The sequence below is a fragment of the Bos javanicus genome, chromosome 11 (assembly GCF_032452875.1).
Source record: "Bos javanicus breed banteng chromosome 11, ARS-OSU_banteng_1.0, whole genome shotgun sequence".
In the NCBI taxonomy this organism is placed as follows: Eukaryota; Metazoa; Chordata; class Mammalia; order Artiodactyla; family Bovidae; genus Bos; species Bos javanicus.
The window spans coordinates 26,537,568-26,552,023 of NC_083878.1; the positions used below are offsets into that span (position 1 = coordinate 26,537,568).

At 38.3% G+C, this 14,456-nt stretch overlaps 2 protein-coding genes across 8 annotated transcripts in view; both read left to right on the top strand.

Moving 5' to 3' along the window:
• PLEKHH2 (pleckstrin homology, MyTH4 and FERM domain containing H2) overlaps nt 1-6,701 on the top strand; it is a 524,875-nt gene extending 518,174 nt beyond the window's left edge. Inside the window, exon 29 of the mRNA XM_061432221.1 lies at nt 2,056-6,701. Within this exon, the coding sequence (XP_061288205.1) occupies nt 2,056-2,133 (78 nt within the window). The 3' untranslated portion in view covers nt 2,134-6,701. The remainder of the gene's footprint in view (nt 1-2,055) is intronic.
• Nucleotides 1-14,456, top strand: part of PPM1B (protein phosphatase, Mg2+/Mn2+ dependent 1B) — a 94,361-nt gene that overhangs the window by 51,687 nt on the left and 28,218 nt on the right. For 5 of the 7 annotated variants that reach the window (XM_061432228.1, XM_061432223.1, XM_061432226.1 and 2 more), the window contains exon 2: nt 9,590-10,449. The exons of 1 other annotated variant lie outside the window; for it this stretch is intronic. In XM_061432228.1, the coding sequence (XP_061288212.1) occupies nt 9,604-10,449 (846 nt within the window). In that variant the 5' untranslated portion in view covers nt 9,590-9,603. The remainder of the gene's footprint in view (nt 1-9,589; nt 10,450-14,456) is intronic. One more of the 7 variants, XM_061432229.1, reaches the window with a different exon arrangement.

Genomic DNA, 14,456 nt, shown 5'->3' on the forward strand with positions numbered 1-14,456 from the left:
TTACTGCAGCAGAGAAATTGAACCAGGAGTTCAGAGCTGTTAGGGTCATCAGTGTAGTTAATTTTATGAAAACAAGACCTTTAACTTTAAAATCCAGGGAGCTGTTTACAGCAGTGATACCAAAATATGCAGATGCTCAAGTCCCTTATATAGAATGGTGTGGTATTTGCATATAACCTATGCACAACCTCCCCTTCCTGTATACTTTAAATCAGCTCTAGATTACCTAATACAATATAAATGCCATGTAAAAGTTGCTGGTGCTTGGCATATTCGAGTTTGCTGTTTGGAACTTCCTGAAATTCCACCCCACCTCCGCTAGTATTTTCAACTTGTGGTTGGTTGAACCTGAAGACGTGGAAGCAGCTGATACTGAGGGCTTACTGTGAATGAATGAAATGAGAAATGACCAAGAAGTTACAGTCTGCCACATACAGTTTTGTATGATGATTATCTCATAGCAAAGATTTTTGCTTTTGAAGAGTTAGAGAACTTAAAATAGTAATTACTAATTGCTATGCAGATATTTTTGGATAAAAGAAAATACACACTCTTAATCATGCTATTTCAGGATGACGTTTGCTTACTAAGAAAGTAAACTTTTTTTTAGAGAGAGAGTACTGTTAGCAAAAGAACAGTTAGGAAACAAATGTTTGGAGATGGTTTGTTTTGTGATTTTTGTTGAGGGGGGGAAAAAGATAATATATATTAAATGAACTTTAAGAACTTTGCAATTTAGGTATATCTTCTAGGAAAATTTGCACCATGATTTTTTCTTTTTTTAAACAGCACTGTTTCATACTTTTAAATGAGAAATAACTCAAATAGTCGTTGACAGTGGAAGGGGTGGAATAAGCATACAGTGGCACATCAGTTCAGTTCAGTCGCTCAGTCGTGTCCGACTCTTTGCGACCCCATGAATCGCAGCACACCAGGCTTTCCTGTCCATCACCAACTCCAGGAGTTCATCCAAACTCATGTCCATCGAGTTGATGATGCCATCCAGCCACCTCATCCTCTGTCGTCCCCTTCTTCTCCTGCCCCCAATCCCTCCCAGCATCAGAGTCTTTTCCAATGAGTCAACTCTTCACATGAGGTGGCCAAAGTATTGGAGTTTCAGCTTTAGCATCATTCCTTCCAAAGAAATCCCAGGGCTGATCTCCTTCAGAATGGACTAGCTGGATCTCCTTGCAGTCCATGGGACTCTCAAGAGTCTTCTCCAACACCACAGTTCAAAAGCATCAACAGTCCAACTCTCACATCCATATATGACCACTGGAAAAACCATACATGGCCTTGACTAGACGGATCTTTGTTGGCAAAGTAATGTCTCTGCTTTTGAATATGCTATCTAAGTTGGTTATAACTTTCCTTTCAAGGAGTAAGGGTCTTTTAATTTCAAGGCTGCAGTCACCATCTGGAGTGATTTTGGAGCCCCCCAAAATAAAGTCTGACACTGTTTCCCCATCTATTTCTCATGAATTGATAGGACCAGATGTCATGATCTTAGTTTTCTAAATGTTGAGCTTTAAGCCAACTTTTTCACTCTCCTTTTTGACTTTCATCAAGAGGCTTTTCAGTTCCTCTTCACTCCATAAGGGTGGTGTCATCTGCATATCTGAGGTTATTGATACTTCTCCCAGCACTCTTGATTCCAGCTTGTCCTTCTTCCAGCCCAGCGTTTCTCATGATGTACTCTGCATAGAAGTTAAATAAGCAGGGTGACAATATACAGCCTTGATGTACTCCTTTTCCTATTTGGAACCAGTCTGTTGTTCCATGTCCAGTTCTAACTGTTGCTTCCAGACCTGCATATAGATTTCTCAAGAGGCAGGTCAGGTGGTCTGGTATTCCTATCTATTTTAGAATTTTCCACAGTTTATTGTGATCCACACAGTCAAAGGCTTTGGCATAGTCAATAAAGCAGAAATAGATGTTTTTCTGGAACTCTCTTGCTTTTTCCATGATCCAGAGTGAATGAGTTACAGCTCTCTCCATCAATGTGAATGAAATGCAGTGTTGAGCTGGAAATAAGAGTACTAGAGTAATATGTAGGGGTTAATAGTCAGCTGCCTGTTGCTCTGGCTAAGCCATGAGAAAATCACCATGGGAAAAAATAAAAGCAAAATATAGCAATATCAGATCAGTCGCTCAGTCATGTCCGACTCTTTGCGACCCCATGAATCGCAGCACGCCAGGCCTCCCTGTCCATCACCAACTCCCGGAGTTCACTCAGACTCACGTCCATCAAATCAGTGATGCCATCCAGCCATCTCATCCTCTGTCGTCCTCTTCTCCTCATGCCCCCAATCCCTCCCAGCATTAGAGTCCTTTCCAGTGAGTCAGCTCTTCGCATGAGGTGGCCAAAGTACTGGAGTTTCAGCTTTAGCATCATTCCTTCCAAAGAAATCCCAGACCCAAATAAAAGTACATTGGGTTGATCAGTTGGGGTTGTCATACTCTGCTAAGCTAAGGAAAAGCATAGTGTGGACCTTGGAATGCTGGGTCAGCGCAAGTTCAGAACACTGCTTGTGCATACACTAAGATGTTTTCCCAAGGCATATGTGGGTCTATGACCTCCAGCGAAGGATAGCCCTTGTACAAGAAAATAACAGACAGTTTAAAGTAATCAATAAAATGGGAGATGTGACCAGGGACACAGGAGGCTGACTTCATCGTAGTACAACAGATACTTTCTGCTTGCCAAGACACTAAGAGTGATGTGGCTCCGAGGAACAGGGCTCTTGACCCAAGAGGTCTTGACTCCCTGGTCCCATCTTTAAAACTTTAATTCTGTCTCTAGTTTCTTTTTCCCAAACTGTGCGTTGACCACTTTCCATCCCTACCGATGTGCTGGCTGTAGCAATGGCGCCCAACATGGGGCATGAAAGTGGTGGATTGAAGCCGTGCATGATCCTGAAGAATAGTAGGGTGAGGCCTCTGAAAATCCCCCTTTGCGGTAAATAACACTCTCTTAGGCATTGAAACCAGGATTATATATGGGAAATTCAGAAAGCTCAAAACTGTACTGGCCGTATATATGCCTCTTAAGGCACCTTTTTAAAGAGGAGTGGGGGGTACAAAAATAAGCCAGGGCTAGCTGTTGGAGCTTTTACAAACCATTGAGAAACATTGCTTATGGTTCCTTTCTCTTGGTACTTTTAGATTTAGGAACTTGGGAGAAGGTAGGTAGTAAATTAGAGAAACTGGGAGTGCCCTTGCCTGTATCTGTCTGGTCAATTTGGACACTGATAAAATCTATTTTAGAACCTCTTCAGACCCCAGAAAGCTCAGAGGGAGTGAGGATGAAGGTGAAACCCCATTAAAGGGAAAACCTGAATATGCAAAGCCTGAGGGGAGAGAGCAAAAAACATGGGAGGCTCTTAAAGCTACAGTTCCTTCTGCACTTTTGGGCAGGACGAATTTCCTTTACCTCCACTTCCTCCTCCTGTCTTAAAGGCTGGAGTGACTCAAGCTTTTCCTTCCTTGCCATGGACAACGGTTCTGTCACCTCTCCAGAAAGGTATTTGGTGGGCTCGACAGGAGGGTGACTTGGAGGCTATGACTATGACAATTCCAATGACAATACATGAATGAGTAGCTCCTTGGAAAGATCCTAATAATTCTAATGGGGTGTATGAGGCTGTACACAGATTCCCTTCAAAATACTAAAGGAACTTAGGCAAGCTGTTCAGAGTTATGGAGTAAATTCTCCTTTTACCTTGGGAATAGTGCAGGGACTAGCTGAGGGTCCTGTTTGATTGTGGTTGCTCATGACCAAGTCAGATAGATCCCTTTAGATCAGTTGATAGGCAGTGGAAATTGGGGGACAACTCAACATCAAGTGCTTATGGAAGATCAGGCTATAGAACAGGTGAGGTGATACTGCATAAGAGCCTGGGAGAAAATAGAGGTTAAAGGACAGGCTTTCTTTACTTTAAGAGATCTCACCTCCCCAAAGAGACAATCCCTACTGGGACAACATTACCCCTGTAAGCAGAGCCAATTCGAACACTGGTTTAAATTTTAGATAAGAAACTATGACTACAAAAAGGAGAGATGACGTTTTTGATATTGAATGGCCATGATATTCTTTAGACTCCAGAGAAAACTGGTTAAAGTGAAGTCTTTTTTGAAATTGCAAAACCGGTTCTTCTTGCATGTGGAATTAAAAAAAAATGTTGGCTTGTCAAAATACTTTTTTTGGAGCTCCAGTTCTGCCTGAGAAACAAAAACAGGCCTGGGAAAAAACCTAAAGTTAACTCTTATCGTGTCCTTGGGATACGCAGCCCACTATCTGGGACTCCAGCCATGAACAAATCGGTAGAACTCAAACCAAGAAGAAAAAGAAGGGGCAAAGAGACATTTTAAATATTAAGCAGAAAACTATGAGATCTCTGCCTATATGTCTGTCTAAATTTATGAGTGCGCCTTCATCCTTGAACAGAATTGCTTAAGGCTGATTGGACAATGAGCTCTATTTAATTGGCCTAAAGAGAAGTAAGTGCTTACGAATCAAACAATTATAAATTCAAAAAATTAAAATGAATTCCAGGCTTGTGTGAACTGGGAAATATTCCCTATTAAATTGATACCTGGTATTAATGTTTATTTATTGACTGTGAAGATACTTTTGCAGATGACATAGCTTTGGGTGAATTATACTTACCAATCTACAGAATGATGATATAAAGTACAGTTCGTGGTTACTAAGGGAAAGTAAGATGTGTTTTTAATAGAAAGGTATAAGGAATGGCATTACTTTCTACTAAGGAAAAAGGAAGTACATTTGAACTTACAGGTGCTATTCTCTGAATGGGCAAATAGAGTGATAAATACAGAAGTATAAAAAAGGTTTGTGACAAGTGGAAGGGAGTTTTGTACATGATACAAGTTTCTTAAAGACATTAAACTGCCTTTGAAATCTTGTATTGTTACTTTGACTAAGTGAATAACCATTGTTTCACAATGAATATAATCTTATACCAATCTGAAATTTGATTTTCTCTTCCTGTTAAAAAAAAAAGTCATCTTGGAATATGGCTTTTGATAACAGACTATGTAAATTTCTTTGTCTTTAAGTGATTCGTACTTGCTTTTTAAACCTTTTGTTATTTTGATAAAATAAATGAATGTTATATCACAATGATCTATGGAAACTATGGCACACATAGACAAAGCTCATTCTGCTTCTACAAAATTAACCCCTCAACAGAAAATTTAAAATGGATAAAAAATGGCTATAAACCAGACAGTCGGGGCTATGGGAAATCCAAGGCGGTCTCTTGGCTTTTCCTGGCTCCCTAACAAACCTCACTTTTATTTGATAGGATAAACCTTTCCTGGCTACAGGGTTAATATCTCACAATTTAAAAAAAAGATTAAAATACATTTTCTGCAATCTCCAGTGATCAGGGCACCCACTTTGCTGGACAGGTTGTACAGACACTGGCAAAAATTTCATGAGCTTCTTAGAGACTATCACGTTCACTGACGTCCTTTGTCGTCAGGCAGGGACCACAAAACAGAAGGATTGGTTACATGAGATTGAACAGGCTGCGAAATATGACTGCAATTTTCATGACTTTTTGTCTGACATATTACTGGCTTCTAATCTTTGTTTTTAGGTATAAAAAACCTCTTCTCCTCAAGTCACTGATGGTTTAAACAATTTAGTGATTTACACCTGTGGGTAAAATTAAAACATTTTTCTTTTCTCTCTGTCTCGCCAGAAATGGGAGACATTTGGGTTCTAAACAGCCTCATCAAGGTACAAAAAAGACTGTCTCCAGACATACACAAAAATCTCAGCGTATACTGGGGAGCCCAAGCTCATATAGATAAGGATTTTAACAGTTTGGTGGATTTAGAAAATTCAGTGCTACTCTTAGGAAAAGAAGCACAAAATCTTAAATTACAAGTACATTTAATGTGTGACTGGAACATTACTACTTTGTGTGACACGTGCCCCCTCCCCCCCGCCCCCCCCCCCCCGCCAGGAATATAACCAATCTAAATAGTCCTGGGAAAAGGTTAGATGGCACTTGAAGGGCCATGTGCTGACAACCTTACACTAGATATTAAAAAGCTACAAGCAGAAATCATTGGCATGCAACATGCTTCTTTCAGACTATTACCAGATACAGATACACTTCACGGACTAAGCAGAGGGCCTTAACTCATTGAGTCCTCAAAGGCATCGGAGGTGGTCTCATTGAAACACCAGCTATGTTTTGCTGTTTCATTATATAATCATCTGTTTAGTCCTCAGATGAGTGCGAAAAACCCTCCGAGAACTAATGAAGAAAGAAGTTGCGAGATCAACATATCTTCTGCTACAAAAACAAAAAGGGGGATATGCAGGAGTGAATAGTCAGCTGCCTGTTGCTGTGGCTAAGCCATGAGAAAATCACCATGGGAAAAGAATAAAAGCAAAATACAGCAATACAGCATAACCCAAATCAGAGTACATTGGGTTGATCAGTTGGGGTTGTCATAGGCTGCTAAGCTAAGGAAAAACAGTGTGGACCTTGGAACGCTGGGTCAGGGCAAGTTCAGAACACTGCTTGTGCACACACTGAGATGTTTTCCCAAGGCATATGCGGGTCTATGACCTCCAGCTAGGTGATAGCCCTCGTACAAGAAAATAACAGTTTAAAGTAATCAATAAAATGGGAGATGTGACCAGGGAGGGACACAGGAGGCTGCTTCATCGTAGCACAACAGATACTGATGTGGCTCCGAGGAACAGGGCTCTTGACCCAAGAGGTCTTGACTCCCTGGTCCCATCTTTAAAACTTTAATTCTGTCTCTAGTTTCTTTTTCCCAAACTGTACGTTGACCACTTTCCATCCCTACCTGATGTGCCTGCTGCAGCAGTAATGCATATTGTATTTTACATCAGTGTAAAGTGTCAAACATAAAACTAAACAACCAACATAAATATAGTTAGACTAGAAGGAACACTAATTATAAAGTTCAGAAATAATAAGAGGCTTCAGTGGTCTTGATAATGTTGTATTTTTAAAACTATATGGAAGGTATGTGGGTATTTAGTACTCTTTAGCTGTGTGTATACATTGTATAAAATAAATATGTATTTCATGATTAAATAATTAAATCATTATGGGACAACACTAACTTTAAAATGAGATCAATTTTAAGCTTTAAAACAAATTACTAATTTGTAAAAGAATACGATCCCGGTTACAGCCAGTGAGTGTGGCCGTGACCAAAGCTCAGTCGAGTAGTTAATAGTTTACTGAACTTTGAATCTTGAGTAAGTGACTTTGAGAAAGGAATCAAATCCTTTGAGAAAGGAAGGTAGAAATCACCGCAGCCCCAGGCAAGGCTGTAATTTTCAAAGTGTTTGGCTGCCCAGCCTTAGGGGCTCCTTTGTTTCCTGATGGTTTTCCAAACTGTCCTTCCAGTCTCCCTTTAATTTTTAGAGTCTACTATAGTTTCTGTTAAATACCCCTCCTCCCTTTTCTCCTTTCTTTATTCCTAAATTAAAAACAAATTTGATGATAGAAACTTTAAAACTTATTTTTAAAACTCTTCTAAATGAGGAGTTCTGGTGACTTTTGAGCCCATTTGTTGAAATTTGAAACAGCAGCACCTTAATTTGAAGAACATCAAGATAATGGAAATGACAAATAAGTTCTTTTTTTGTAATTGGTAGTTGGGACTGAAGAGTGGGTGATAAATACAGTTATCAATTCAGTTTCACTTGCATTTAGCTATCTTTATAAGGTGGTGGTGTTTTCTCAGGTGAAATAGGCATTAAAAACCATCTAAAATATACTTAGAACTAGGCTTTCAAATCATTGTATCAAAATATTAAACCAGTGTGTTAAAAAATAAGCATATTCTGTTATATTGTTCTCAATACTTGTGTATTATACTTGAATGAAAGTTATTTTTAGGTAAGAGTAAAACTTTGCCTTTTGAAAATGCATTTAAATAAACATTTGTATTTAATAATTAGTACAGTATTATATATAATGAAAAGTTACAAGATTGCTACAATTTACAAATATTATATATGGTGGTTCGTTGGGTTTTTAGGAATATATAGTTTTATTATAGTTAGGTAACTGTTACAGCTGAAAAAGAGCTCTCTCAAAGATACCTAGAGCCAAATGAAAGTAAGTTGATCTAGGCTAGTATGTCTCAAAATGTAATTCTTAGGTCACCAGCATGCTTTTTAGAAGGCCCCATATAAAGTCTGCTGGGGGGCAGGGAAATGGGGGTGTGGAAGTCTGCATTTTGAGCCAATACTAACAGCAAACATTTTGTGGTGTTTACTATGTCTCGGGAACTGTTCTAAGCACTGCATATTAATGTTTTCTTCCCTGTCAGGTGTAGTGAGTGAGTGTCGCTTAGTTGTGTCCGACTCTTTGTGACCCCATGGACTGTAGCCTACCAGGCTCCTCCATCCATGGGATTTTCCAGGCAATAGTACTGGAGTGGGTTGCCATTTTCTTCTCCAGGGTATCTTCCCAACCCAGGGATCGAACCCGGGTCTCCCACATTGTAGGCAGATGCTTTACCATCTGAGTCACCACGGAAGTCAGGTGTAGATAATATTGTTATTATTCCCATTGACAGAGGAGGAATTTAAGGTATAACAGACTAAAAACCTTACTAAGGTCACACAACTCAGGAGTCTTAGGGCCAGGCTTGTATATGGAAAACATATCAAGGCATTCGCATTCCCACTGCTCTAGTCCAGGCCATTTAAAATTGAAAAGATTTTATCCTAAAAGTGAAGTTGGGAGGATGGTGATGTGTAGTGGATTTCACAGTTCTCTCATGGGTAAAAGTAAAAGCACGTTTACTTTTTCACTCAGTAAAAGCACTGAGTAAAAGCTGTCCTAATGCCACTTCATGGATTGTAAACTCGGCAATATTAAGTAGTGTGCTCTTCAGCACATCATTAAAGTTATATTTGTTTTTATGGGTTAATGGATTTCTGTCAGTCCAAGTAAAGTTCTTTATTTGATGTGCAGTACAACCTAGATGGAATCACATATTTGTAAAACTGAGATTTTGTTTTAATTAATTTTGGGGATTGTCTTCAACATCTCTGGTGGGGGAATATACTTGATTATAACACTTACTTTTGGAAATCTTTCTAAAATGCATTGGCATACTTTTCTACATTAATGAGCAAGATGTTGCCAAGTTTTGAATATTCTCATTGTTCCATCTTACATATTTAACTCTCAAATTATAAACTGAATTAAAAAAAAAAACCGGTTTGTTTCTTGGTTTTCCTTTCTCCAACAACAGTGAGTGGTTTTCAGCTTGCTGCACATGCAGATCACTAGAGAGGCATTTAAAAAAAGATAATGATATCTGGGTCCCACCCCTGGAGACTCAAGTGTGTAAGGATTGAGAAACCACTGTTCTAGAAGAAGTATGTGTGGGGCAGTTTTCTTGGTTTCTTTTTGTTGTGGTTCCTGTAAGTTTTGATAATAATGAAAAATACATTTAAGATTAGGAGTAAACTAGAAAATAGATGAACTATTGTTGATAATTGCTCTTAATTTAAATATGTAACATCTACATTTTTTCCCCCTTTCAGATTTATTACTAAACATGGGTGCATTTTTGGACAAACCCAAAACTGAGAAACATAATGCTCATGGTGCTGGGAATGGTTTACGTTACGGCCTGAGCAGCATGCAAGGATGGAGAGTGGAAATGGAAGATGCGCACACAGCTGTTGTAGGTATTCCGCACGGCTTGGAAGACTGGTCGTTTTTTGCAGTTTATGATGGTCACGCCGGATCCCGAGTAGCAAATTACTGCTCAACACACTTATTAGAACACATCACAAACAACGAAGACTTCAGGGCAGCTGGAAAGTCAGGATCTGCTCTTGAGCCTTCAGTGGAAAATGTCAAGAATGGTATCAGAACTGGCTTTTTGAAGATTGATGAATACATGCGTAACTTTTCAGACCTCAGAAATGGCATGGACAGGAGCGGTTCAACTGCAGTGGGAGTTATGATTTCACCTAAGCACATCTACTTCATCAACTGTGGCGATTCACGGGCTGTTCTGTATAGGAGTGGACAAGTCTGCTTTTCTACCCAAGATCACAAACCTTGCAACCCAAGGGAGAAAGAGCGAATCCAAAATGCAGGAGGCAGCGTAATGATACAGCGTGTTAATGGTTCATTAGCAGTGTCTCGTGCTCTGGGGGACTATGATTACAAGTGTGTTGATGGCAAGGGCCCAACAGAACAACTTGTTTCTCCAGAGCCTGAGGTTTATGAAATTTTGAGAGCAGAAGAGGATGAATTTATCATCTTGGCTTGTGATGGGATCTGGGATGTTATGAGTAATGAGGAGCTCTGTGAATTTGTTAAATCTAGGCTTGAGGTATCTGATGACCTGGAAAATGTGTGCAATTGGGTAGTGGACACTTGTTTACATAAGGTATGTAAGTCTTTTTTTGTTACAATTAAAATGCCCTATTAATTTTTAAAAGGCATGGTAAGTAAGATTAAGCAAACTTTTAAGTTTTAAAGCTTTTAATATTTTCATTAGGAAAATCCTAACTAAGTCCTGTGTATTTTAAAGTTACTCTCTTCCCCAGAAATGAAATTTTTTTTTTTTTGCCATCTTCACTTGTCTAAACCTTCTAATTTGAAAATTAAGTTTAATAAATTTATGACATTTATTGTCATTTAAGTGCTTTATGACTTGTTGTGGCAGAGACATCTATACACAATTGTGACTTGATTAAAATTCTCAACATTGGCAGTACCTGTCTTTTTTGGTTTGTTTTGGCCACTCGGCTTGTGGGATCTGTTTCCTGAGCAGGTATTGAACCCTGAGCCCAGGCATTGAAAGCCTGGAATCCTGATACTCTGCCATCAGGGAACTCCCGGCAATAGCTGTCTTATGCCTGATTATGTAGCAGTTTCATTTAAAAAAAAAAAAAAGAAGAGCAAGATTGTATATTAGATACACAAAAGATCAAGAGCCACATAAAATATTGGAAGATATAACAGAAGCCTTAAACTAAGTAAAGTTTTGTAATTTAGCTATGAGCCTACTAGCCTTACTAGCAGCTAAGACAGAAACTGAAGTAAGAGTTGTATATTTCTTATTCTATAGTAGTAAAAGAAGCTTTTTCTAGCCGTAAAACCTAAAAGGAATTTACATGTGACTCTGTGTAAATATGACATGGTGGATAATATCTTACTTTTATAGGAGATAATCAAAATTGTTTCCATAGAGATGCCTTTATCATCCCCAATTAGAGAACCAAAGACTAGTATAAAATGCAATCTTGTTAAGAATTCCTATGGAACACTAAAGTTTAATTTACATTTGTAATATTATATGAATCTTATTTCGATAGAGTAATAGGAGCATCCAAACTAACAGGTAATTAGCAATTTCCTTTAATGTCTTTAAAATATTCAGTAATTTCAAGTGGGCTTTTGACAGCATCTATATAGCAGTCAATTAAAATTTGAGTTATCTGACCAGAACCTAAAATATGTAAGTATTCTGTGACTCTGATTGAAGAAGGTATCAGGACAAAACTAACCTTTGGTTATGTGATGTAAAGATTTTGACTGACTGACTCTGTCTAGATTAGAACCACTCTATTTCCTCACCATGTAAGTTGCTGTGAAAGATACAAGCATAGCCAGGAAGCTTCTCTAAAGGTCTCTGGGTCTATGGAAATACTCAGGTTTTGTTGAAGTGTCTATTGCTTTTCCATAGGATGGGAAGAGACACCTTCAAAAAGAGAAAATAAAAGGGCTGGTGTTTCCAGCTTTTTTCTTGATGGTATCTCTAGTACTCTACTGTTCGTGTGTTTGTTTGGTTTTAAAGCATGTTGTATCTTTTTTGCTTCTCTGGATGAATTAAGTACAGAAATATTGATGGTTGTCAGTGATCAAATAGTAAGTTGTTCTAAAATTGTCTCTCTCCTTGGACTCTATATGGAGCAATTCTGACGTGCGGCTTTTTGAGACGAAAGCAGGCATTTTTTTTTTTTTTTTTGGCCTAACTGGGAACTGAAAACTGTTTTCCCCAATTATTTAAAACAAAAAGTTTGTTTATTGAAAAAAAGGCCAGATAATATAGGGTGTATATGTATATTTTAAGGTGATACAGAATATGTAAAGGAACGCTTGAAAATTTTGCCACCAACCTAAGTGGGCTATTGTCTTAATTGTGGTACTTATTTTTTTCATCTTTTTTGCCTGCCTTGAATGTGTATATTTTTATAAAAAGGAATTCATTATACTTGTTATTCTGCAGTCTGCTTTTTAATTCAACAGTATATTGTAGAGAGATCTCCATGTCTGTATCTGTTGATCAAAATCATTTTTCATGGTTGTGTAGCAGAATGACACGTAGTTTTGAGGGGATAGCCAGAAATCTATTATGTCTGTAATTTAGAGTAAGGAGAGAAGTTTGTATTCTGGATAAACTGCACAGTCTGTTTCCTATAAAGGATATTAGTTTTCAGGAATTTTGACCTAGCCATTTTGAATGGGGTTTAAATGATTCTGGTGGTGTATCTTCCTTTGATGGTTTTTATTGGTTTAAAGTGATTAAATATTTTTGTTGATGGTGTTAAACGATTCTAGGCAGAATTGCAGAATCTTAGAAATGATAAATGATAGTAAAGAGGGACAAGGGGTTGGATGCCAGATCTCTGTATTGAATTTAGTTGAATGAAGTTGACCATCTAGTGCCTTTGAATGAAGTTATATTTATATTGAAATCAGTTTTGAGATGCCTAGCTAGCTCTTTTGTGTTAAAACGGAATAGAGGTGAATTTTTTGAATCACCACATGCGACTTATGGAATTAAACAAAGCTCTTATCCATTCCTGTTTTTCTGACTCCGTAATACTGTCCTTCCACTAATTTATATTGTAAAGCCACCAGTTAGCAATATTTAAAACACTAGGATTAAAATAGAGCATATGATTGTTTTTAATTTAGTCTGAAAGATTGAATGTAAATTTTAAAATCCATGGAAAGTGTGTTGGCCAGTGCTTGCCCTGAGCAATTGCTCAGTAGGTATTAGCTGATTTTTTGTGTGTGTGTGGTAGAATAAATTTTAAAACAGTTTTTTAAATTAATTTTTTATTAGAGTATAGTTGATTTACAGTGTTGTGTTAGTTTCTGCTATATAACAAAGTGAATCTAGTTGCTGCTAAGTTGCTTCAGTCGTGTCCGACTCTGTGCGACCCCATGGACTGCAGCCTACCAGGCTCCTCCGTCCATGGCATTTTCCAGGCAAGAGTACTGGAGTGGGGTGCCATCGCCTTCTCCTTGTTTTATATATAGTAGTGTGTATATGGAGAAAGCGATGGCACCCCACTCCAGTACTCTTGCCTGGAAAATTGCATGGACGGAGGAGCCTGATGCGCTGCAGTCCATGGGGTCGCGAAGAATTAGACATGACTGAGCGACTTCACTTTCACTTTTCACTTTCATGCATTGGAGAAGGCAGTGGCAACCCACTCCAGTGTTCTTGCCTGGAGAATTCCAGGGACAGGGGAGCCTGGTGGGCTGACATCTATGGGGTCGCACAGAGTCGGACACGACTGAAGCGACTTAGCAGCAGCAGCAGCAGCAGCAGCAGTGTGTATATGTCAATCCCAGTCTCCTAGTTTATCCCTCCCCCCTTCCCTTAACAAGCTCTAAGTTTGTTTTCTGTGGCTCAATTTCTGTTTTGTGAATAGATTCATTTGTACTTTTTTTTTTTTTTAGATTCCACGTATAAGCAATCGTTGATATGTCTTTCTGTCTGACTTATTTCACTTAGTATGAAATAAGTATACTCTAGGTCCAGGTGTTAGCTGCTTTAGGAGAAAGTGTGAATGGAGTAGATTGAATTTTTAACTAGATGCTTTTAAGATTTTTTCTGATAATAGATTTAAGTTAAGTGTTGGAAATTTCTTGATGATCCACTGTTTATAACTTGGCATTTTCATTGCCAGGGCCTGGGTTTGATTCCTGGTCAGGGAACTTAAGATCCTGCAAGCCTTGGGGCTCAGCTATAAATAAATAAATAAATAAGTGTTAAATTTTCTAACGCTTTTAACATTTATCATTCCCTAATAGTTTACAGGGATTTTTATATGTTAACTCGCAAAATGTTGGGGTATTATGATAACCATTGTAATCACAGTAGTATCAATAAATTGCTTTTTGTGAGCCATATGCTATTTTAAGCACTTTTTACACATTTTAATTTATTTAATTTTCACAACAACCGTAACAGGTAGCTAGCATTATTGTTTATGATGGTCATTTTTCAGAATTGCTAATTCAGCAATATGAAGCTATAAGAGTTGGATGATTCTGGTCAGGTATTACCCTATTTAGATAATTAACTCTAGGGGAAAATGGTCCCTAAGGAAGCAGCTTTTCCATTTTATTGCCAGTGCTAGTAGCATTTCTGGT